This window comes from Rhinolophus sinicus, chromosome 2 (assembly GCF_057876585.1).
Source record: "Rhinolophus sinicus isolate RSI-liver-muscle chromosome 2, RSI-T2T, whole genome shotgun sequence".
NCBI lineage: Eukaryota > Metazoa > Chordata > Mammalia > Chiroptera > Rhinolophidae > Rhinolophus > Rhinolophus sinicus.
The window spans coordinates 49,253,322-49,276,055 of NC_142502.1; the positions used below are offsets into that span (position 1 = coordinate 49,253,322).

Consider the following 22,734-nt stretch of genomic DNA (forward strand, 5'->3'; position numbering starts at 1 on the left):
TTCTATCCACATCAGGGATTTAAAAAGACAGTCCACTTTGTAGCAGTGAAAAAGTAAGCGTGCATACAGTTTGGGTTATGTCAACAGCCCCGTGAGTTTGTCTCTGACAGTCTTCCAAAGTAGGAGGCAGAAAAGCAACAGCTTTCCCCAGTTTCCAGTAGCCCGATGGTGCAAGCGGAGTGTACAGTGTCACCCACGTACTAGTTGGCTGCAGTCCTCATTGCTAGTGACACTAGGTTGGTGACTGTGCCCCCCCCCAACCCCCGTCTTCCTTGAGTATCCTAGTGGACAAACAGCTCGGTTTGATGTGCCTTTCAGATACTCTCCGCTGCACAATGTGAAGTTACCGGAGGCAGATGACATCCAGTACCCATCCATGCTTCTCCTCACTGCCGACCACGATGACCGTGTGGTCCCGCTTCACTCCCTGAAGTTCATTGCCACCCTTCAGTACATCGTGGGCCGCAGCCGGAAGCAAAGCAACCCCTTGCTTATCCATGTGGACACCAAGGCAGGCCATGGGGCCGGGAAGCCCACAGCCAAAGTGATAGAAGAAGTCTCAGACATGTTTGCCTTCATAGCGCGGTGCCTCAACATCGACTGGATTCAGTAGATGGCATCTCGTCTCTCCTGACAGCCGCAGAAAACCTCAAGGGCTTTCACACCGTCAACACCGAGAAACCACTGGGCGTAATGCTTCCCCACACGAACACTATTCCTGCACTCACAGACTGCAGTTGTGCAGAACTGCTGCAGGAATAATTTTATCTTTTTTAGGCTTCTCCTTTGTAGCAAGCCCTTGGCATTTTTCTTTTTCATCCTGTGCAGGCACATGTTTTAAAAAAAAAAAAAAAAAAGGCATGTTTGGATAAGTAGCTAAGTGGCAGCCAACACATTGTGAATATAGATTGCTGAATTAAGAGTTGTAGTCAGACATACTCCATATACATAGCAGTTCAGTGAAATTTGCTTCTATACGCATAACATATCTAAATAAATATGAGAACCAGTCTCATGAAAAAGACTTCTTTGCCACATTAATAAATGTTATTTAAGAATGGGAGGCTTTATTTCTAGTGACTTTGTTTGGAAGGGCACCTCCAGAACTGCAGTCGTTCTGGATCAGGCCGCTTTTCTACAGGAGTAAGCAGCTCGCCTTTCCACACACGTTACTTTCTAAGCAATCAAGTCATAGAATGTGCGCACTGGAAAGCAGCTGAGTCCATCCATTCCGGCACCCTTGTTTATGGGCGATGTCGCTATGAGAGGTGGCTCACTGTCTTGGGAATTAACCGCTCAGTCAGCTGACAATCTGACCTGGGGCTCTTTGGGTTTGGATGCTTCCTTTTGAAAAAATCAGTGGACCAGAAACTAAAGATTATTCACCTATTTCTCTATCAATCTGGTTACAAAGTATTCCTGGAAATCAAAGTACCAAGGATATAAAAGAGACCGCATGAGTGAATTATCCAAACAGATACAGTTATCTAAACTTATCTTACAATCAGAAATTTCAGCATTTCCCAACCCGTTTTTCCCCCCTAGACCACTTGCTGGAAATAGTCATATTAAAAAAAAATAACATTTTTGGTCCCCCATCACCACCCTGAATCCTTAAGAGGAGGATACACCATTCCTCAAACTATTGTACATAAAAAAACGTTTAAGGCATTTTCTTTCAACATCTCATGAAACACTGTTCCTTTGGACATCAGTTTGAGAGAGGATCTGATTTTTAAGAAGAAAGCAGTTTCTTCTTTGTCTTGCTTTGCCAAATATGAGAAAAATAATTATCTATTTTTTATGAAGTATCTTAACCTTTAAAAAAAGCTTAAAAGATTACTTCATTATTCCAATAACTTGTAAGTCCTGTTTTCCAAATCATAAATATTTGTATTTGTCTTTAGAGTTCTCTCTGCCTCTCGAATTGTGGTCTAAAATTAGCCACTATTTTCTGTCACCGCTGAAAGGTGCCTACAAGGTTTGGTTTTTCTCTTCCAGAATCATGGTTTCTGTTATCATTTGTTTAAATAAGCACTGTATATAATGCAGCCGTCACTGCAGATACGATTCACTCTAACCCCCAGAGAAGGAGTTTGCCACAAGTAGTGTGCATGCAGACAGGACATCATCACCATCTACTTGGAGAGACACTAACACCAGCTAAACGCCATGTAACTACAGACCAGCATGGTAGAAAAAAATTAGAAATAAATGCATTTGCACAGATAAGCAAAAGGAAGTTTTTTCCATAGACCAGCTGGGTCATTTGGGGTGCAGACAGCTGAGTTGAACCCACTTGGTCCAGAGTATTTTCAAGCTTGCACAGAATCCAACCTCGCTTCTCACTGAGGTCTCCTACTTAACAGCAGAAAGTGTAAATATAGTGTGCAAGACAGAGCTTCAGGACAAGTCAGGCCCAGATTCAAATCCCAGCTTTCATTGAGTAACTTAGTGATCATGAGGAATTACAAAGTAATACACTTATAAGTTCCCAGCACACAATCGGCTGCCAATTGTGCGTTCTCGTTCCCAAGGTAATTTTCATATCTAGAGTTTAGCTGGACAGTAGGCCCAGAAACTGAAGGTAGCTTTTTAAAGCCATAAACATTGGAATTAAGACTTGAGGTTGGGTTCCTTCCCAGACCTGAGGGTATCTTCCCTGTTAGATGCCTCCTTCTTCTGCTGCTTCTGTGTTGTGTGCTCTGCCTCTCTGTTCTATCTTACGTTAGCCTATGGTTTAAAGAAGAAGTTGCAAACATTGCACAGATGGTCTGACTGCTTCATCACGGGGCCTTGCTGAACATGCTACAGGCATTTGACACCTCATTTATGACGTTTAATGTGTACACACATGACTATTGTAAAACTGCAATTAGCCATGTTTCCTAATACTCCCACTAAAGCTTAGGTAGTTACACACAAATGGTCCTGCTAGTTTGAAAGTTTAAATTTCAACTAAGAAAGCCCATCAACCAATCTCTCAATATTTATCAGACAGTTTTACCAGCCTTGGAGAGTTCCCCATGGCAAACCACATAGCCAATACTCAGAAAGGTTACAAAGACTCAAAGATGAATTAAGGATAGGTGGGAAAGCTGTGAGGGGGGCTGTAAAAGAACAAAGGTCAGACTGAGGGGTGGTCAGGCCAATGGAATGAGGCCTGAGGCCAACGAATAAGGAATATTTAGGCATATTCTGCAACCATTCATATTCTAGGGACTGGGGACAAAGAGAAAAACACCCGGCCCTCCTGAAGCTGGCACTCCAGAGGAAGGAGACAAATGATACATTATGTTGCTGAGGCCCCTGGGCCAACCTGCTCTAAGCACTCTGTGTATGGATGTGTTTATCCTTCAGCAACCTTATAAAGCATGTGCTACCCTTACCCCATTTGGCAGAGACCCAATTTCCCCACCCAGGAAGTGGGCAGGCAGGGCAGGAACCCTCACACCTGGACCCTGGAGATGACCCTACTGCTCACTAGTACAGTAACACGATGAACGAGGGTTATAGTTCAAGATGGTGATGCAGGAGGACTCATCTCCAGAGGACACACTGAATCTCCAGCTATATACAGAACAATGTCCCCTGAAAGAAACCCAAAAACTAGATAAGAAACTCCTAAACACTGGGCAAAAGAGAAAAAACCCACATCGAAACAGGAGAGGCTGAGACAGCCACCCACAGTCAGGGGGGCACTCACAACTGAGCTTCTCCCTGAGAAACGAATGGTTTGGACCTGGCACCCCAACTTTGAAAAACTGCACCTGAGAGTCAAGACCCCAAAACATCTCTCTTTGAAAGACAGTGGGACTTGCATCCATGAGCCTCACAAGGTAAAGCGAACTGAGAAAGTTCTGTTTTTGTTTTTGCAGTCTGAGTACATTTTCAATTTGAAAAATAAAATACTCTAAGAATATAGAGAATTCTAAACTTTTTACAGATCTACTCTTAGCAACTTTCAAATATACAATACAGTATTATTAACTACAGTCACCATGCTGTATATTATATCCCCAGAACTTATTTATAACTGGAAATTTGTACAGTTTGACCACTTTCGTCCATTTCACCCCCGAAGAAGTAGTTGTTAAAAGGCTCACAGAAACTCATCTGGCCACCCACCAGGGCTCAGCAGAGAAGTAGCCAACTAAAAAGCTTCCAGTCTTTCTGTGAAAGATGCCTCTTGGCTTATCTTCAAGCTTTGGCGTGAGGGGCAGGCTTCTAACTTAACAGACATCTAGAGGCCTACTAAAGTACTTTCCAGAGACCACAGAGGTCCGTGGGAGCCATGTTCACGCTCCCTCTGCCTTGCTCCAGGTTGCTGGTATTTTCCAGAGAGGAGCTTGTGCACATGACTGGCAGCTAATGGGGCCTGTGATCACCGGGCTTCTGTTCTTGTGTTAATGGGACAGTAGCAAACACAGAAATAGTTCTTAACTAGCTATTACCCCCCAGGTCTCAGTGCAGAGGGAACAGACAGAAATGCCCATCTCCCAGTCCTCCTGAACAAAGACTATTTGCGTACTTTAAAAGCTGTTGCCTGAGAGTCTGGTTTTCTATCAGCCTGAAGCTAGGTGCTGACCTTGATCTTCCCCTTTGGGACACTGACAGGTCTGGATACAACCTCAGCTTCTGGGAGCCACTAAGAATAAAGTGGGCTGCTTGGACAATCATAAAGGTTTGAGAGACAACCATGAGCTAGGGCAGGGTTGGACAATAAGCGTCATCATCTATAAGAGGCCACTCCTTCAAGACTGGGAGAGGTGGCTGCTTTAATACATAGAAACCAACACAGAGTCAAGGAAAATGAAGAAACAGGATAATTTTCCAAATGAAAAAAAAAACCAAGATAAAACCTTAGAAAAAGCCCTTAATAAAATGGAGATAAAGATTTACCTAATAAAGAGTTCAAAGTAACATAAAGAAATTCCCCAAGCTTGGGAGACAAATGCAGATGAACAAAGTAAGAACTTCAACAAAGAAGAAAGGGGATCAAGATGGTAGGGTAGGCAGATCCTGAGCTCACCTCTTTCCACGACACACCAAAACGAACTGTACATGTAGAGAGAGCACAACTATCTCTGAGAATGACCTGAACACTAGCAGAACAGATTCTCTGCACTGGAGGATATAAAGGAAAAGAAACACCGAGAGGGCATGAGGAACAGCGCTACGGTGTCCCATAACCAGAGGGATATCAAAACCTCAAAGGGAGCCCCTTTGAAGAGCAAGACATTTGAGACCCACATCAGGTTCCCCAGGCTGGGGGACCTACATCAGGCAGAGGAGCCCCCATAATCTGGGTGTGACAGCCAGCCAGACTTACATCCCGGAGAGCTGAGGGGCTGTGGGAAACCGACAGTCCTTGCTTAGTGGTCTCATGCACAAACTCACTCACTCTGAGTCACAGAGCAGAGACCACAATTTGCAAGTCACCTGGGTCATAACATGAAGGAGCTATATTGACTAATTTTAGAGTATGTGCCAGCAGGATCCAGGGATGCAGACACTGGAGGGCATTACCCTTTTTTTGTTTTGTTTTCTTTCCTCCTACCCAGCTGGTCCCCACTGGTGGGCACCAGTTCTCACACTCTCCATTAACCTGCTAACTCTTCACCCTTCCTGACATTCCCCCGAGGACTCACCCAGCCCAGCCACTCTCTAAAGCAGCATCTCCACCCCCAGCACCCAGCAAGTAGCACCAGCAGGCCTCTAAAGCAGTGTGTTGGCCCCCCTCAAGCTCCCAGCAGCAGCCTGGGAGGCCCCAGAGACCTTCCAAAGCAGTGCCCTGCGCCCCAGCACCTGGCAGGCTTCAAAAGTAATGCCCCATCCACCACAGCTCCCACTGGGCCTCCAAAGTAGTGCCCTCTGCCCCTTTACCGTGTCTCCCCCAAAATAAGACCTAGCCGGACCATCAGCTCTAATGCATCTTTTGGAGGAAAAATTAATATAAGACCCAGTATTATTTTAATATAATATAATTTAATAAGACCAGATCTTATATTAATTTTTGCTCTAAAAGACACGTTAGAGCTGATGGTCCAGCTAGGTCTTATTTTCGGAGAAACATGGTAGTACCCAGCAAGCTTCCAGAATGGTACCCCACCCCCAGCAACCCCAGAGGGGGTGGAGAGACCAGCCTCTGCATATTGACACACTGCCAACTGTAGAGGCCAGGCCTCACAGCCACCCACACCAGAGGCCTACCCCACACACCAGCATGCCAGAAGCAGTCATAGCAAAACTCCTCAGCCAGCCATGCCAGGGTTCTGCCCCACACACCAGCATGCCCACAGATATCACGGACCAGCCTCACAGCCAAGGGGCAATCCAGCCCACCAGTGTGCCCACATCAGTTGGGGCTGGGATCAGCCCCATCCTACAGAGCACCCACAAAAGTCATGGCCCAACCGCCACAGGAGGGTGCATACAGCCCACACAGAAGACACTCCTAAAATATGTGGCCCTGGTGACCAGGGGAGATTGTGCTACTGGGCCCCACAGGACACCTTCTACCTAAGGCCACTCTTAATACTATGAGATGTAGCTGATCTACCTAATACACAGAAACAAACACACAGTCTTAGGCAAAATGAGGAGATAGAACATGTTCCAAATGAAAGGACAAGAAAAAATCCCAGAAAAAGAACTAAATGAAACAGAGATAAGCAGCTACCACATAAAAAATTCAAAATAATGGCCATAAGGATGTTCATCAAACTCAGGAGACGCATGGATGAACACAGCGAGAACTTCAACAAAGAGATAGAAAAAAAATTTTTTAAACCAAATTAGAACTGAAGAATACAATAAAATGAAATAAAAAATACACTAAAAGAGGGGTGGCCAGATGGCTCAGTCAGTTACAGCATGAGCTCTGAACAACAGGGTTGCCAGTTCGATTCCCACGTGGGCCAGTGAGCTGCGCCCTCCACAACTAGATTGAAGACAATGAGTTGCTACTGAGCTTCCGGAAGGACAGCTGGATGGCTCAGTTGGTTAGAGTGCGAGCTCTCAACAACAAAGTTGCTGGTTCAATTACCGCATGGGATGATGGGTTGCGCCCCCTGCAACTAAAGATTGAAAATGGCAACTGGACTTGGAGCTGAGCTGCACCCTCCACAACTAGACTGAAGGACAATGACTTGGAGCTGATGGGCCCTGGAGAAACACAGTGTTCCCCAATATTCCCCTATAAAAAATTATAAAGAAAAATAAGCCTAGACTAACTTAAAAAAAAAAAAAAAAAAAAAAAACAGAGGAAATCAATAGCAGATTAGATGATACAGAAGAATAGATCAGCAACATTAAAGACAAGATAGTGGAAATCACCCAATCAGAACAGCAAAAGGAAAAAAATAATTTTTAAAAATGAGGAGAATTTGGGGGCAGCCGGTTGGTTCAGTTGGTTAGAACGCGAGCTCTTAACAACAAGGTTGCCGGTTTGATTCCCACATGGGATGGTGGGCTGTGCCCCCTACAACTAAGATTGAGAACAGTGACTGCACTTGGAGCTGAGCTGCGCCCTCCACAACTAGATCAAAGGACAGAGACTGATGGGTCCTGGAAAAACACACTGTTCCCCAATATTCCCCAATAATTTTTTTTTTAATAAAAGTTTAAGAGATCTCTGGGACAACTTCAAGCATACTACTATTCACATTATATGGATCCCAGAAGGAGAAGAGAGAAAGTACAGAAAAACCTATTCAAAGAAAAAATGACTGAAAAAGAAAAAAAATGACTGAAAACGTCCCTAACTTGGTAAAGGAAACAGACATTCAAGCCCAGGAAGCACAGAAAGTCCCAAACAAGATGAACTCAAAGAGACCCACACCAAGACACATCATAATTAGAACATCAAAAGTTAAAGACAAAGAGAGAATCTTAAAAGCTGCAAAAAAAACTAGTAATATACAGGGGAACCCCCACAAGATCATCAGCTGAATTTTCAACAGAATTTTGCAGGCCAAGAGGGAGTGGCTTGATATATTCACAGTAATAAAAAGAGAAAACCTACAACCCAGAGTACTCTATCCAGCAAGATTATCGTTTAGAATTAAAGGGGATAAAGTTGCCCAGACAAGCAAAAGTTAAAAAGAGTTCTCACCACTAAACATACATCATAAGAAATTCTAAAGTGATTTCTTTAAGTGGAAAAGAAAAGGCCAGAACTAAGAAACTATGTGAAAGAAAAATCTCACTGGTGAAGGCAAACATACAGTGAAGGTAGCAGATCAACCACTTATCAAGTTAGTATGAAGTTTAAAAGAAAAATAAAATCATCTAGATCTACAATAATAAGGTATACATACACTGAAAAGATGTAAAACATGATATCAAAACATAAAACATGAAGGGCGCAATAAAAATATAGTACTTTTAGAATGCATTTAAACTTAAGTAACCATCAAATTAAAATAAACTGCCATAGGCACAGGAAGTTATATGTGAATCTCAGGGTACATAACACTAAAAAAGTAACCAAATTACAAAGGAAGACAATAAGAGAAGAAAGGAACAGAGAAGAACTACAAAACAACCAGAAAACAATTAATAGAATGGCAATAAGTACATCCCTATCAATAATTACTTTAAATGTAAATGAACTAAATAGTCCATTCAAAAGATATAGGGTGGGTGGACAGATTAAAAAAATAAGACCCATCTGTAATGCTGCCTGCAAGACACTCACTTCAGATCTAAAGAAACACAAAGACTGAGTGACGTCATAGGAATGGCGGCAGCGAGGCAGTCTTCTTGAGTTCTCCTTCGGAACTTACCACAAATTGAACATCTATAACCCATCAAACGACTCTCTACTCATCACACAGAACAGCTCAGAGACTCATTCGAGGATTACTTGAAGTTGGGCAAACTGGGCGAGCAGGGGAAGAGGGAAAGGAGCAGAGTGGAGACACAGCCGCATCCCTGGCTGCGGAGATGCAGGGGGCCCCAGGATGGAACAGAGATCACAAGAGCCAGAAGGTGGGCTCTTTCCCTGCATCCCACAGCTGATCTCTCCTGCTGAGAGAGCAGCATATCCAGCGTTTAAGGCAGTAACCTCAGCTGAGACCTCCAACTGGGCCCTAGGTCAGACAAAGGTCTTAAACACCTTACCTGCACCCCTTCCCCCACTCTCCCAGTCCTACCCCCACCTTTCCAGAGACTCAGAGTGGCCCCTGAACTGAGGAGTAGTGTCAGATTACAGAGGAACAGTAGGGCTCAGGATCTGGGAGGAACCAGTTTGCAGCTGCTGTGACCCAGGGAAGTGGTGGGGAAGAGTGACACTGCTGGGCTGGGAGAGAGAAGACTCCTCCATCCCCAGCCCCCACCCTTTCTGGCCTGCCTAGGGCAGGGCAATTACAACTGTGGACACACACCCAGGGGTCAGCAGCAGGTAGCAGATGCAGCTCTGTGCTTTCAGCAGCTCAGAAATCTCGTGCCCTACACACACACACACACACACACACACACACACACACACACGGAAGAAGTGCCTTAAGACTCAGGAGACCTGGGCACACGGCTGACTGTGTTACTCTCAGTGTGCATATGTGCAGGCAAGAGCAGAAACTGCGCTGACTTTGTAAAAACTACCATCCAGACTCCAGAGCCCCACTCATCTAGAACTGCAGTCCCAGGGTCACCCTGGGCACCAAGTGAATGGCTCTGCCTGCACAAGACACAGAGGACTTTTTGGTACAGCAGAGGACAACCTGGAGATTACTTGGTGGGCTTAAGCCAAGATTGGCGCTGCATTTTTGTTTTGTTTTGTTTTTGTATCTTTTGATGTTTTTGCCTGTGTTGAGTGTGGGTTATCAGTTGTTTTTACATGTGAGTGTATTTGTTTTTTTCTTTGTTGTTGTGCTTGGTGATTTGCTTTGTTCTGAAACTGCCCTACACCAGGGCCCAACCCAAGAGGCACAAGAGTCAACATACCCAGAGGCCAATTCCAGACCAAACCAGAGTATTACCAGGTCTGACCTATAAGTGACACACCCAAAGGGAATTCTCTACAAGCACAAGAGCCCATAGGGGCCAAGCGTCATTTGAGCGGTCAACCCTCACACAGCAGATCATACACTGTGGACAGAGCCGTCTCACAACTAGTCAACCTAGGAGTCAATCCCACCTACTGACAAGCCAAAAGCAATTAAAGATCAACTTTAACAGGACAATATACACAACCCAAGGGTCACCTTTGGAGCACATGCACAGGAGAATAGGGAAGTGGTGCAAGTCAAATATAAAGGACACATAATACATAAGATCACCCAGCAAAAACCAAGAACCTTAGGGGATCTACCTAATACATCGAATCAAACACAGAGAGTCAGCAAGAATGGGTAAACAAAGAAACATGTCCCAAATAAAAGAACAGAAGAAACATCCAGAATTGGAACAAAATGAAATAGAGGTAACCAACCTATCCAAGACAGAGTTCAGAACACGATAAGAATGCTTAAGGAGCTTAGTGACGACATAAAGAAGGATAGAGAAATCATAATGAACAACCAGTTAGAACTAAAGAATGCAATAACTGAATAAAGAACACACTTGAAGGAATTACCAGCAGGTTAGATGAGGCAGAGGATCGAATCAGTGACTTAGATTACAAGTTAGCACAGATCACCTAAGTGGGACAACAAAAAGAAAAAAGGAAAAAAAACAATGAAAATGGTCTAAGAGACCTCTGGGATAACATCAAGTGCAACAACATGCACATCATAGGAATACCAGAAGGTGAAGAGAGGGAGCAAGGGATCGAGAACATATTTGAAGTAATGACCAAAAACTTCTCTAAGCTGGTGAAGGAAACTGACGTACAAACCCAGGAAATGCAGACAGTTCCAACCAGGATAAACTCAAACATGTCCACACCAAGACACGTTATAGTTAAAATGGCAAAGGTTAAAGACAAAAAGAGAATCCTAAAAGCAGCAAGAGAAAGACAGCGGGTTACATACAAGGCAATTCCTATAAGACTATCAAATGACTTTTCTACAGAAACTTTGCAGGCCAGGAGGGAGTGGCAGGAGGTATTCAAAGTGATGGAAAACAAAGGCCTATAACCTAGATTGCTTTATCCAGCAAGGCTATCATTTAAAATTGAATGACAGATAAAGAGCTTCCCAGAAAAGAATAAGCTAAAGGAATTTATCACCACCAAACCAGCATTGCAGGAAATATTAAAAGGGCTTCTGTATACAGAAGATGAAAACAATCTAACTACAAATAGAAAATGGCAATAATTATGTACCTATCAATCCCTTTAAACGTAACTGGATTAAATGCTCCAATCAAAAGACATAGGGTGGCTGAGTGGATAAGAAAGCAAGACCCGTACATATGCTGTATACAAGAGACTCACCTCAGATCAAAAGACACACACAAACTGAAAGTGAAGGGTTAGAGTAAGATATTTCATGCAAATGGAAGTGAGAAAAAAGCTGGAATTGCAATACTTATATCTGACAAAATAGACTTTAAAATGAAGAATATATTAAAAGACAAAGATGGGCACTACATAATAAAGGGATAGATCCGACAAGAGGACATAACCCTAGTAAACATCTATGCACCCAACACAGGAGCACCTAAATGTATAAAACAGAGATTGACTGACATAAAGACAGAGATCACCAAGAACACTATCATAGTAGGGGACTTCCACACACCTCTGACAACAAGGGATGGGTCTTCCAGACAGAAAATCAATATGGAAACAACGGCCTTAAATGACACATTGGACCACTTGGATTTAATCGATCTTTTCAGAGCATTTCACCCCAAAGCTGCAAAATACACCTTCTTCTCAAGCGTACATGGAACATTTTCCAAGATAGACCACAAAACAAGTCTTGATAAATTTAAGAAAATTGAAATCATACCAATTGTCTTCTCTGACCACAGTGCTGTGAAATTAGAAGTCAACTACAGGAAAAAAACTGGAAGACACACAAATACATGAAGGCTGAATAACATATTACTAAATAATAAAGGGTCAACCATGAGATCAAGGAAGAAATCAAAAGATATCTCGAGACAAACGAAAATGAAAACACAATGGCTCCAATCCGGATCAAAATGGCGGCGTGAGGTGAGCCTCTCTAAAGCTCCCCTGGAATTTACAACTAATCGAACAACAATAACTCCACAAAGGACTCCCTGCACAGCAGACAGGCAAGATGAAGAGGCCCTCTACTGAATTCACCTAAAGGTGGGCGAATCGCATGATGGGGAGGGGGGAAGGGAGAAGTGCGGAGACGGAGCCGCGCTGACGCAGGACACAGACGTAGCTCAGTGCTCCAAGCTCGCTGCATCCCGGAACTACTGAAGCTGCGGGAGAGGGAAGAACTCGGACTGCTAGGGCTCCGCTTCCCACAGGGCTGAGGGGGCAGCATATAACATGGCTGAACCCAACGCTCACGGCAGAAACCTTGGAGCAAAGACTGAGGGAAGAAGGCTGAAAACGGTGGTTTAAGCCCTCACTGCCCAGCAGAGAATGGAAGCCATAGGCACTGAGACTAGCCGCCCCCTCCCTACCCTCCCAGAGCTCGCCCCGCCCCCACCTCCCGGGTGCTAGAAGCAGAACAGTAGCAGTGTCAGATCAAAAGAACATAATATTTGCTGTTCTGAGAACTGTGGACCGCAGACACAGATTCGCAGCCCAACTAGTTTTGGCAAAGGGGAGGGAGCTGTGGAAACAGGACCAGCTGTGGTGGTGGTCGCCGCCATTGCTCTGGGCCACCTCTCACAACTCACCCCGCCCCTGGCCCCACCTATCTGGGCAGATCCCTGCAGGAGTAAACAGAACTGCTGAAACATATGGGCTCTGAATCTGGTGCAGGAAGAGCTTTGGAACTTCAAAAGCTCTCCACATACCCACACGGACACTGCACCCTGTGTCCCAGACGAACTATTAACAGAGGAGAAGCCCGTCTCCCAGGGAATCACCCCATTGTGTGAGAAGCTGGAATAGTGCAGAGAAAACATAGCACTACCATGTGAGAGAGAATAAAAAGGCTGCAGTCGGAGAGAAAATAAAACATTCTACCAACAAGTACTGGAAAACAAAAGAAAGACCTGTTCCTATCAACCTGTTGCAGAAGCAACTCCTGTAGATGTCTAGGAAGAGAAATAGTAAATCAGTAATTGCCATGAATAACCAAGGCAACAAGACACCTCAGAAAGAAAGCGAAAAGTCTCCAGAAAAGGAACTTAAAGATATGGAAATATGTGACTTAAATGACAGAGAATTCAAGATTGCAGTTCTGAAAAAACTCAATGAGATGCAAGAAAACACAGAAAGGCAGATTAATGAACTCAGAAACACAATCAAACAACAACATGAGCATTTTACAAAAGAGATTGAAATTTGAAAAAAGAACCAAATAGAATTTCTGGAGATTAAGAACTCCATAGAAGAAATTAAGAATGAAAAATCCAGCTTAGGTAGTAGAGTTGACCAGATGGAGGAAACAATCAGTGACATCAAAGATAGAGACCTGGAAATTACACGGATGGAAGAAGAAAGAGACTTGAGACTTAAAAGAAATGAAAGAACTCTACAAGAACTTTCTGACTCCATCAGAAAGAGCAATATAAGAATAATGGGCCTACCAGAAGGAGAAGAAAGAGAGAAGGGAACAGAGAATATATTCAAACAAATTGTCGATGAGAACTTCCCAAACTTGTGGACAGAACTGGATCCTCGAATCCAAGAAGTAAATAGAACACCTAATTACCTCAATCCCAACAGGACTTCTCCAAGGCACATTGTATTGAAGCTGTCTAAAATCAACGACAAAGAAAGAATCCTCTAGGCAGCCAGGGAAGAGAAGACGGTAACCTACAAAGGAAAGCCCATTAGATTATCATAGATTTTTCAGCAGAAACTCTACAAGCCATGAGGGAATGGAACCAAATATTCAAAACATTGAAAGAGAGAAATTATGAGCCAAGAATAATATATCCAGCACAGATATCCTTTAGATATGAAGGAGGAATAAAGACCTTTCCAGACATACAGAAGCTGAGGGAATTTTCTAATACACAACCTGCACTACAAGAAATACTAAAGGAGGCTATTTGACCACCATCAACAGGGACAATTTGTGGCAACCAAAACATAAAAAGGGGGAGAGTAAAGGCCTGAACCGGAATATGGGAATGGAGAAAGTAAACATGCTGAAGAAAATGGAATACTCTAAATATCAAACTTTCTTTTACATAAACTTAAGGGTAACCACTCAAAAAAAAAAATCCAGAACTGAAATACATACTGTAATAAAAGAAGAAACAGAGGGAAATATCATAGAATACCACCACACAGAAATAATAGACAACAACAAAAAGGCAAAGAAACAATGGAGACACAGCCTTACCATAAAACTAAAGATAGAATGACAGGAAATCCTCACATATCAATAATCACCCTAAATGTAAATGGACTGAACTCACCAATAAAAAGGCATCGAGTAGCAGATTGGATCAAAAAACTAAACCCAACCATATGCTGTCTCCAAGAGACACATCTCAGTTACAAGGACAAGCATAGACTCAAAGTGAAAGGATGGAAATTGACACTCCAAGCAAATGGTACCCAGAGAAAATCAGGTGTAGCCATAATGATATCAGATGAAACAGACTTCAGGGTGAAAAAGATAACAAGAGACAAAGATGGACATTTCATAACAGTAAAGGGGACTATACAACAAGAAGACATAACAGGCATCAATATGTATGCCCCCAATCAGGGAGCACCAAAATATACCAAGCAACTACTAACAGAACTAAAGGGAGAAATTGACCAAAACACAGTTATACTAGGGGACTTAAATACATCATTGACAGCTATGGATAGATCATCCGAACAGAAAATAAATAACGAAATAGCAGCCCTAAATGACACATTAGATGAAATGGACATAATTGACATTTATAGAGCACTTCATCCTAAAACATCAGACTATACATTCTTTTCTAGTGTACATGGAACATTCTCAAGGATAGACCATATATTGGGACATAAAATCAGCCTCAGCAAATTTAAGAAGATTGAAATCATACCAAGCATATTCTCTGATCACAAGGCTTTGAAATTGGATATCAACTGCAAAAAGAAAGCAGGAAAAAACACAAATACATGGAGATTAAACAACATACTTTTAAAGAATGACTGGGTCAAAGAAGAAATTAGAGGAGAGATCAAAAGATACATAGAAACAAATGACAATGAAAATACATCCTACCAAAATTTTTGGGATGCAGCGAAAGCAGTTTTAAGAGGGAAATTTATATCATTACAGGTCTATCTCAAGAAACAAGAAAACTCCCAAATAAATAACCTCATGTTACACCTTAAAGAACTAGAAAAAGAAGAACAATTGAAACCCAAGGTCAGTAGAAGAAAGGAAATAACAAAAATCAGAGCAGAACTAAATGAAATAGAGAACAAAAAGACAATAGAAAAAATTAATGTGACAAAGAGCTGGTTCTTTGAAAAGATTAAAAAAATTGACAAACCCTTGGTTAGACTCACTAAGATAAAAAGAGAGAAGACACTAACAAAATCAGAAATGAAAAAGGGGAAGTTATCACGGACACCACAGAAATACAAAGGATCATCCAAGAATACTATGAAGGACTATATGCCACCAAATTCAATAACCTAGAAGAAATGGACAAGTTCTTAGAAACATATAGCCTTTCAAGGCTGAACCATGAAGAACTGGAAAATCTAAACAGACCGATCACCAGTAACGAAATTGAATCAGTCATCCAAAACCTTCCCAAAAGCAAAAGTCCGGGACCAGATGGCTTCACTAGTGAATTCTACCAAACCTTCAAAGAGGATCTAATACCAATCTTGTTCAAACTCTTCCAAAAAATTGAACAAGAGACAGTACTCCCTAACTCATTTTATGAGGCCAACATTACCCTGATACCAAAACCTGGTAAGGACAACACAAAAAAAGAAAACTACAGACCAATATCTCTGATGAATACAGATGCAAAAATCCTAAACAAAATTCAAGCAAATCAAATACAACAATGCATTAAAAAGATTATTCATCACGACCAAGTGGGGTTCATCCCTGGGGCACAAGGATGGTTCAACATCCGCAAATCCATCAATGTGATACATCACATAAACAAAATAAAGGACAAAAATCATATGATTATATCAATTGATGCAGAAAAAGCATTTGACAAGATACAACATCCATTTATGATTAAAACACTCAATAAAATAGGTATAGAAGGAAAATACCTTAACATAATAAAGGCCATATATGACAAGCCCTCAGCTAATCTCATAACTAATGGTGAAAAACTGAAGCCCTATGCTCTATGTTCAGGAACACGACAGGGCTGACCCCTATCACCTCTGCTTTTCAACATAGTGGAAGTCCTTGCCAGAGCAATGAGGCAAGAGAAAGAAATAAAAGGCATCCAAATTGGGAATGAAGAAGTTAAATTATCACTCTTTGCAGACGACATGATGCTATATATAGAAAACCCTAAAGACCACCAAAAAGCTATTAGAAACAATCAACGAATACAGTAAAGTTGCTGGCTACAAAATCAACGTACAAAAGTCCATTGCATTCCTATATACTAACAATGAAATCTCAGAAAAAGAAATACAAAAAACAATTACTTTTGCAATTGCAGCAAAAAGAATAAAATATCTAGGAATAAACTTAACCAAGGATGTGAAAGACCTATATGCTGAAAACTATAAGACATTTTTGAAAGAAATTGAAGAAGACACAAAGAAATGGTAAGACATTCTGTGCTCATGGGTTGGAAGAATCAACATAGTTAAAATGGCCATATTACCCAAAGCAATATACAGATTTAATGCAATCCCCATCAAAATCCCAATGGCATTTTTTAAAGAAATAGAATAAAAAATCATCAGATTTGTTTGGAACCACAAAAGACCCCGAATAGCCAAAGCAATCTTAAGAAAAAAGAACAATACTGGAGGTATGAATGGATAAAGAAGTTGTGGTATATGTACACAATGGAATACTATTCGGCGGTAAGAAAAGATATAGGAACATTTGTGACAACATGGATGGATCTTGAGAGTGTGATGCTAAGCGAAGTAAGTCAGACAGAAAAAGAGAACTGTATAATTTCACTGATATGTGGTATATAAACCAAAAACAGCAAAAGAACAAGACAAATAAATGAGAAACAAAAACTCATAGACACAGACAATAGTTTAGTGGTTACCAGAGGGTTAGGGGGGTGGGGGGATGGGAGATGAGGTTAAGGGGGCTCAAATATATGGTGATGGAAGGAGAACTGACTCTGGGTGGTGAACACACTATGTGATTTATAGATGATGTACACCTGAAATCTATGTAATTTCACTAACAATTGTCACCCCAATAAATTAAAAAAAAAGAAAAAGAAAACACAACGACTGAAAATTTATGGGATTCAGCGAAAGCAATCCTAAGAGAGAAATTCATAGCAATGCAGGCCTACCTAAAGAAACAAGAAAAATCACTAATCAACAGTTTATCTTCACACTTAAGGGATCTGGAAAAAGAACAGCAAAATAAGCCCAGAGGGAGTACAAGGAAGGAGATAATGAAAATCAGAGCAGAAATAAATTAAATAGAGACCAAAAAAAAAAAAAAAAAGATACAAAAGATCAATGAATCCAAGAGCTGGTTTTTAGAGAAGATATACAAAATCGACAAACCTTTAGCCAGACTCATCAAAAAACGAGAGAGAGAGAGAGAGAGAGAGAGAGAGAGAGAGAGAGAGAGAGAAAGAGAGAGAACCCAAATTAATAAATCAGAAATGAAAGAGGAGAAGTGACAACAGACACCACAGAAATACAAAAAAAAAATTTAAGAAATTACTATGAGCAACTATATGCCAACAAATTAGACAATCTGGAAGAAATGAACAATTTTCTAGAAGCATACAACCTTCCAAGGCTAACTCAAGAAGAAACAGAAAACCTGAATAGACTGATTACCACCAGGGAAATTGAATCAGTGATCAACAAGCTCCCAACAAACAAAAGCCCTGGACCAGATGGCTTTACAGGTGAATTTTACAAAACATTCAAAAAAGAATTATCACCTATTCTCTTCAAGCTCTTCCAAAAAATCCAGAAGGAGGGAAGGCTCCCAAACACTTTTTATGAGGCCACTATCACCCTGATCCCAAAGTCAGACAAAGACATTACAAAAAGAAAAAGAAAACTACAGGCCGATATCCCTAATGAACATAGATGCAAAAATCCTCAACAAGATATTAGCGAACAGAATTCAGCAATACATTATAAAGATCATACAGCATGATCAAGTGGGAATCATTCCTGGTATGCAAGGGTGGTTCAACATCTGCAAATCAATTAACGTGATACACCACATTAACAAAATGAAAAATAAAAATCATATGATCATATCAATAGATGCAGGAAAAGCATTTGACAAAATCCAGTAGCCATTTATGATAATAACTCTTAAGAAAGTGGGAACAGAGGGACCATATCTCAACATAATAAAGGCCATATATTATAAACCCACAGCTAATATTATACTCAGTGGAGAAACCATTCCCCTTACGATCAGGAACAAGGCAAGGTTGCCCACTTTCTCCATTTCTATTCAACATAGTGCTGGAAGTTCTAGCCACAGCAGTCAGACAAGAAAAAGAAATAAAAGGCATCCAAATTGGTAAGGAGGAAGTAAAATTGCCATTATATGCAGATACTATGTATAGAGAACCCTAAAGACTCCGCCAAAAGAACTATTAGAACTGATAAATGAATTTAGTAAAGTAGCAGGATTCATAATTAATATTCAGAAATCAGTTGCATTTGTATATACCGATAATAAAATATCAGAAGGAGAAATTAAAACAGTCCCATTTACAATTGCTTCAAAGACCATAAAATACCCAGGAATAAATTTAACCAAAGAAGTAAAAGATCTGTACTCAGAAAATTATAAGACACTGAAGAGAGAAATTAAAGAAGATACTAATAGATGGAAACACATACCATGCTTATGGATAGGAAGAATTGATATCGTTAAAGTGTCTATCCTGGCTAAAGCAATATACAGATTCAACGCAATTCTTATCAAACCAAGGACATTTTTCACAGAACTAGAACATATAATCCTTGCGTAAAAGACTCCGGGTAGCATCAGCAATCTTGAGAAATAAGAACAAAGTGGGAGGTATAACGATACCTTACATCAAATTATACTACAAGGCTACAGTAATCAAAACAGCATGGTACTGGCATCAAAACAGACACATAGATCAATGGAATAAAGAGCCCAGAAATAAATCCATGCCTATCTGGTCATTTAATCTATGACAATGGAAGCAAGAATTTACAGTGGGGTAAAGAGAGTTTATTCAATAAATGGTTCTGGTAACCTGGACAGACACATGCCAAAAAATGAAGCTGGACCACCTCCTTACACCATATACAAGAATAAATTCAAAATGGATTAAGACTTAAATGTAAGATCTGAAACCATAAAACTCCTAGAAGAAAATATAGGAAGAAACTTTCCAGATGTTACCTGGAGTAAGATTTTTACTGATATGTCCTCTCAGGCAAGGGAAGTAAGAGAAAAAATATACATGTGGGATTACATCAAACTAAAAAGTTTTTTCACAGCAAAGGAAACCATCAATAAAACAAAAAGGGATCCTACTGAATGGGAAAAGATATTTGCCAATGATATATCCGATAAGGGGTTAATATATCCAAAATTTATAAAAGTATCACTCAACTCAACTCGAAAAAAAGCAAACAACCCAATTAAAAAATGGGAAGAGGACATGAAGAGACATTTTTCTAAAGAGGACATACAGATGGCAAACAGACATGAAGAAATGCTCAACCTCACTAATCATTAGAGAAAGGCAAATAAAAACCACAATGAGATACCACCTCACCCCAGTCAAAATGACTATCATGAATAAATCAAAAAACAACCAGTGCTGGTGAGGATGTGGAGAAAAGGGAACCCTTGTGCACTGCTGGTGGGGCTGCATATTCGTGCAGCCACTATGGAAACACAGTATGGAGATATTTCAAAAATCTGAAAATGGAACTACCTTATGATCCAGCAATTCCACTCCTCGGTATCTATCCAGAGAAATCCAAAACTCTAATTGAAAACATTTATGCACCCCTATGTTTATTGCAGCACTATACACAATAGCCAAGACATGGAAACAACTGAAATGCCCATCAGTAGATGACTGGATTAAGAAATTTCTACATTTATACAATGGAGTATTACACAGCCATAAAGAAGAATGAAATCTTGCCATTCACAACAATATGGATGGACCTAAAGATTATGTTAAGCGAAATAAGTCAGACAGAGAAAGACAAATACCGTCTGATCTCACTTATATGTGGAATCTATAGAAAAGAATAAATGAATGAACTAATCAGAAACAGTCTCAGAGACATAGAGGAAAAACTGAGGGTTGCTAGATGGGAGGGGGATGGGGATAAGGAGGAAGGTGAGGGGATTAGAAAACACCATCGGTAACCACAAGATTGCCACGAGGATATGAAAGTCAATTTGGGGAATGTAATCGATAATGTTGTAAAGATTTTGTAGGGTATCCAATGGACACTGGTCTCGTTAGGGAGACCACCTCAGGGAAGATGTAGATGCCTGGTCACTGCACTGTACACCTGAAGGTGAAGCTGAACAATAATGAATGTCAACTACAATTTTATATATATATATAGTTACAAGAAGAGGAGTACAGCATTAGGAATAGAGACAGTGGAAATATAATGGCTGTATGCAATGTCAGAGGGCTAGTAGATGGGGGAGGGGAGTTATCACTGTATGAGGGATATAAATGATAAATGTTTAATTATTACATTGTTTTGTACACCTGAAACTAATTTTTAAAATGTTAAAAAGATAAAGAAAGAAAGAAAGAAAGAAAAGAAAAACACAAAGACTAAAAGTGAAAATTTGAAAAAAGATATTTCATGCAAAGGAAACAAAAAAATCTAGGGTAGCAATATTTATATCAGACAAAATAGACTTTAAAACAAACACTGTGACAAGAGAAATAGAAGGGCATTACATAACAATAAAGAGATCACTCTAACAAGAAGACATGACACATGTAAACATCTACACACCCAGTGTAGGATTACCTAAATACATAAAGCAAATATTAACAGACATAAACAGAGAAATTTAATAGATATTTACAGAACATTGTATTCAAAAACAGACTACATATTCTTTTCAAGTACATATGGAACCTTCTCCAGAATAGATCTCATTAGGCCACAAATCAAATCTCAAGAAATTTAATAAGTTTGAAATAATATCAAGCACCTTTTCTGACCACAAAGGTATGAAACTAGAAATCAACTACAAAAGTAAAACTGGAAAAAACACAGACACATGGGGGTGCTAAACAACGTGCTACTAAATGGTGAATCGGTTGATGAAGAATTCAAAGAGGACATAAAACATTTCTTGAGACAAATGAAAATGGAAACACAATGTTCCAGCAGCTATGAAACACAGCAAAAGCAGGTGTAAGAGAGAAGTTCATAGCAATACAGACCTAGGCAAGAAACAAGAAAAATCTCAAGTAAACAATCTAACCTTGCACCTAAAGAAACTAGAAAAAGAACACACAATGCCCAAAGTGAGTAGAAAACAGGAACTAAAGATCAGAGTGAAAATGAAATAGAGACTAAAACAAACAGAAAAGATCAATACAATTAACAGCTGGTTATTTGAAAAGATAAACAAAATTCTTAAAGCCACTCTTCAAAAACAAAAGGAGAAAGAACTCAAAATCAGAAGTGAAAGAGAAGTTACAACTGACTCCACAGAAATACAAAGCATCATAACAGAATACTATAATTATATGCCAACAAATTGGATAACCTAGAAGAAATGGGTAAATTCCTAGAAACACAATATTCCAAGATTGATTCCGGAAAAAATAGAAAATCTGAACAGACTCATTATTAGTAATAAAATTGAATCATTAATAAAAATTTCCCCACAAAGTTCAGGACCAGGCAGCATCATAGGTGAATTCTAACCAAACATTCAGGGAAGATCCAATACCTACACTTCTCAGACTACTCCAAAAAATAGAAGAGGAGGGAACACTTCCAAACTCATTCTATAAGGCCAGCATTATTCTGATACCAAAACCAGACAAAGACACTAAAAAAAAAAAAATTAAAAAAAATTACAGGCTAATATCCCTGATTAACATAGATGAAAAACTCTTCAACAAAATATTAGCAAACTGAATTCAAGAATCATATGTCATCATCAGTGGTATTTATTTTAGGGATGCAAGACTATTTTAATTTCTGCAGATCAATCAACATGATATACCTCATCAACAAAACAAAGGACAAAAATCATGTGATCATCTCAAGAGATGTAGAAAAAGCATTTGACAAAATTCAACACCGTCTTATGTTAAAGCTCTCACCAAAGTGACTACAGAGGGAACGTAGTTCAACATAATAAAGGTCATATGACAGGCCCACCCACAGCTTACATATTCAATAGTGAAAAGCTTTCAGCTTTTCTCTAAGATCAGGAACAAGACAAGGATACTGGTATTGGAAGTCCTAGCCACAGCAATCAAACAAGAAATAAAAGGCATCCAAATAGGAAAGGAAGAAGTAAAACTCATTATTTGCAG

At 40.3% G+C, this 22,734-nt stretch overlaps 1 protein-coding gene and 1 long non-coding RNA gene across 5 annotated transcripts in view; one reads left to right on the top strand and one right to left on the bottom strand.

Annotated features, from left to right (window-relative positions):
* The window catches only part of PREP (prolyl endopeptidase), a 112,728-nt gene extending 111,665 nt beyond the window's left edge, over window positions 1-1,063 (top strand). The window contains exon 15 of the mRNA XM_019734997.3: window positions 319-1,063. Within this exon, the coding sequence (XP_019590556.3) occupies window positions 319-613 (295 nt within the window). The 3' untranslated portion in view covers window positions 614-1,063. The remainder of the gene's footprint in view (window positions 1-318) is intronic.
* The window catches only part of LOC109449098 (uncharacterized), a 133,212-nt gene that overhangs the window by 10,140 nt on the left and 100,338 nt on the right, over window positions 1-22,734 (bottom strand). The gene's annotated exons all lie outside the window — the stretch shown is intronic.